The sequence below is a fragment of the Sorghum bicolor genome, chromosome 4 (assembly GCF_000003195.3).
Source record: "Sorghum bicolor cultivar BTx623 chromosome 4, Sorghum_bicolor_NCBIv3, whole genome shotgun sequence".
NCBI lineage: Eukaryota > Viridiplantae > Streptophyta > Magnoliopsida > Poales > Poaceae > Sorghum > Sorghum bicolor.
This window is the reverse complement of record NC_012873.2, coordinates 10,171,887-10,175,261: the sequence shown is the minus strand read 5'-3', so window position 1 is coordinate 10,175,261 and position 3,375 is coordinate 10,171,887. Positions and strand designations below refer to the sequence as shown.

Below are 3,375 nucleotides of genomic sequence, written 5' to 3'. Positions count from 1 at the left end.
ATGAAAATGTAAATGCAAGTGTTGAGACAGAACCAATAAAGGTAAGTGACAACACAAAGATTTTTTTGGATTGCTTGCCAACACCCGTCTCCGTTGAGGTGGATCCTAAGACCAGTCTCAATACATATTTTATGAGGGCGTCATGCACATTAAATAGAGTGTTACATAAGCAAAATTACTGATTTGATAGGGTCATTAAATGAAGGAGTTTCATCAGATGAGAGAGAAGTTTCATCCCTCATGAAACTCATGTGGCTCAGTTACGTAGTTTATAGTCTAGATAACTGTGTCATGAAACTATACATTGAGACTGACCTAAGATCAACACTTCACTTGGAAGCCAGTAGATCACTCTCCAAACCTCAATTGATTTCACTATAATTACTCTTTGTGAATCTACCAAAAAAATGAGCACAAAGCCCTCGCAAGCCAATTAACGAGTCAGGTTGACTCGACATGTCATTGTGATATATGAGGTCAAATCTTCAAATGCTTGCAATTTTCTTTTGAGGGAAACCGGAGGGGTTTGCACCTCTACAGGAAATTATTAATTAAAACAAAAGTAGGTTCACAAGTGATTACACAGAGACACCCCCCTAAATGCTTGCAAATTGTAATGTCAAATATCAACTCCAGCTGCAAATAAGTTCTTGGACTGATTCCAATGTCTAAACCAAACGGAAGCGAAGACATGGAAAACACAACAATCTCTGTCATCCATTATTTTTCCATGATGAGGTCGTTGAATTATTCTCTCATCACATTAATTTTACACTTGCAATACTGTCATCCATTGTTTGACATAAAACGCTCAAAACTACTACTACGAAGTGAGGCGCCACCTAGGCACCAACCATACGTGTGCGAGGGTGACATTTCAACATGGCAGCGACGACCACCGGTGCGTCGACCGAGTGGCTGTCGCCGCCGGAGCTCATGGAGAACCTTCCGTCACAGCAGCAGGTTGTGCTGTTCGCGAGCCCCGGCGCGGGCCACCTCATCCCACTGGTGGAGCTCGCGCGGCGGCTCGCCATGGACCACGGCTTCGCGGTCACGCTGGTCATGCTCACCGGCATGTCCGACCCGGCCAACGACGCCGCGGTGCTGTCCTCGCTGCCGTCCTCCGTCGCGACCGCGGTGCTCCCTGCTGTGTCCCTCGACGACCTGCCCCCGGACGTCGGCTTCGGTACCCTCATGTTCGAGCTCGTCCGCCGCTCGCTGCCACACCTCCGCGCGCTCATGGACGGCGCCAGCGGCCGCGGCCCGGTGACCGCGCTCGTCTGCGACTTCTTCGGAACCGCGGCGCTGCCGCTCGCCGCGGAGCTCGGCGCGCTGGGGTACGTCTTCTTCCCCAACAGCTTCGCCATGATCTCCATCATGCGCCACATCGTGGAGATCCATGGCGACGCCGCCCCCGGCGAGTACCGTGACCTCCCGGACCCGCTCCCGCTCCCTGGAGGCCCGCTTCTCCGCCACGCCGACCTCCCCGACGGGTTCCGGGAAAGCGAAGACCCCGTGTACGCCTATCTCGTTGAGGAGGCGCGGAGATACGGCCGCGCCGATGGCTTCTTGGTGAACAGCTTCGAGGAGCTGGAGGTCGCCATGGCGGACATGTTCAAGCGGGACGCCGAGGACGGCGCGTTCCCTCCGGTGTACCCTGTGGGGCCCTTCGTCCGGTCAAGCTCCGGCGACGAAGCCGATGAATCGGGATGCTTGGAATGGCTGGATCGCCAGCCGGAGGGCTCAGTGGTATACGTCTCCTTCGGCACCGGTGGCGCGCTGTCCGTGGAGCAGACGGCCGAGCTCGCCGCCGGGCTGGAGATGAGCGGCCACAGGTTTCTTTGGGTCGTGCGCATGCCGAGCCTCGACGGCAACCCCTGCGCCCTGGGGACGATCCCCGGCGACAAGGACGACCCACTGGCGTGGCTTCCCGAGGGATTCGTGCAGAGGACGAGCGGCCGGGGCCTCGCCGTCGTGGCGTGGGCGCCGCAGGTGCGTGTGCTGTCTCACCCGGCGACGGCGTCCTTCGTGTCGCACTGCGGCTGGAACTCGACGCTGGAGAGCGTGGCGGCCGGCGTGCCGATGGTCGCGTGGCCACTGTACGCGGAGCAGAAGACGAACGCGGCCATCCTGACCGAGGTGACCGGCGTGGCGCTGCGGCCGGCGGCGCGCGGCCACGGCCAGTACGGGTTGGTGACGCGCGAGGTGATCGCGGCTGCGGTGAGGGAGCTCATGGAGGGGGAGGAGGGAAGCGCGGTGCGCGGCCGGGCGAGAGAGCTGCGTGAGGCTTCGAAGCGGGCGTGGTCGCCGGAAGGGTCTTCCCGGCGGGCGATGGGGGAGGTCGCCGGCAAGCTGAAGGCTGCACTTGTCAACGGGAATGGATCGACGGCATGATTCGTTTTCTTCCCGTGAATCAGAGGAGATAAAAACTAAATTTTCTATTAATTTGAGTAATTTTTATTCTCCTCAGTACCATTCATCAGTGGGTCAGTGGGTGCGGTAATTATGGTTTATGGACTAGGAGTACTCTATATTTTTTTTTTGCTTGCGTACGTGTTTCTCTTCACCTAAGATAATTTTATGAAAAGAAATCTATCGGATGCCTTAGGTTCTGTTTAGTTGAGCTGTGAACCGTGAAAAAGCTATTGTAAGCTATGAAAAAAAAAATCATTATGAGCTATGTGCTATAAAAAAGTTATAAGTTGTTTGGTTAAAACAATTATAAAACCTCTCTCTCTCTTAACAACTAAAAAAAGTCTCTATTTTCACCTAGGCCTTGTTTAGTTCACCCCGAAATCTAAAAAGTTTTCAAGATTCTCTGTCACATTGAATCTTGCGACATATGCATGAAGCATTAAATATAGACGAAAATAAAAACTAATCACACAGTTTGACTGTAAATCACGAGACGAATCTTTTGACCTTAGTTAGTCTATAATTAGACAATATTTATCACAAACAAACGAAAGTGCTACAGTTCCGAAAACTTTTCAGTTTTAGGAACTAAACAAGGCCCTATTTGAAAAAGCTGAAACCCAAAAGCAGGACCTAAGGTCCCGTGAAAATTATACTACCCGAAACTAACTATTCTTAAAAAAGCATGTTTGGGCTCTATCTATTTGATTGACTTTCTGCTTTTTGATAGCAGAAAGACGTTTTCAGAAGTAGAACCAAACACAATCTTGATATTACAGGGATACGAAGCCATTACAAACAGGTTAAGGACTTATTCTTCTCATCATCCATGCTCTAAAGTCAAAAGTTTTCGTATCAATTCGTTAACTTTAGTGAACCTATAACCTAAGCCAACTATATAATTAAAAAAGGTCACTCCACGTCTCCACTACAACTGTGCGGGAGTAGAAACATTCGTTG

General features: G+C 51.4%; 1 protein-coding gene across 1 annotated transcript; it reads left to right on the top strand.

Moving 5' to 3' along the window:
• Positions 696–2,767, top strand: LOC8078312 (hydroquinone glucosyltransferase). Its single transcript, XM_021458877.1, has one exon. The coding sequence runs from the start codon at positions 883–885 to the stop codon at positions 2,392–2,394; it is 1,512 nt and encodes a 503-aa protein (XP_021314552.1). The 5' UTR covers positions 696–882; the 3' UTR covers positions 2,395–2,767.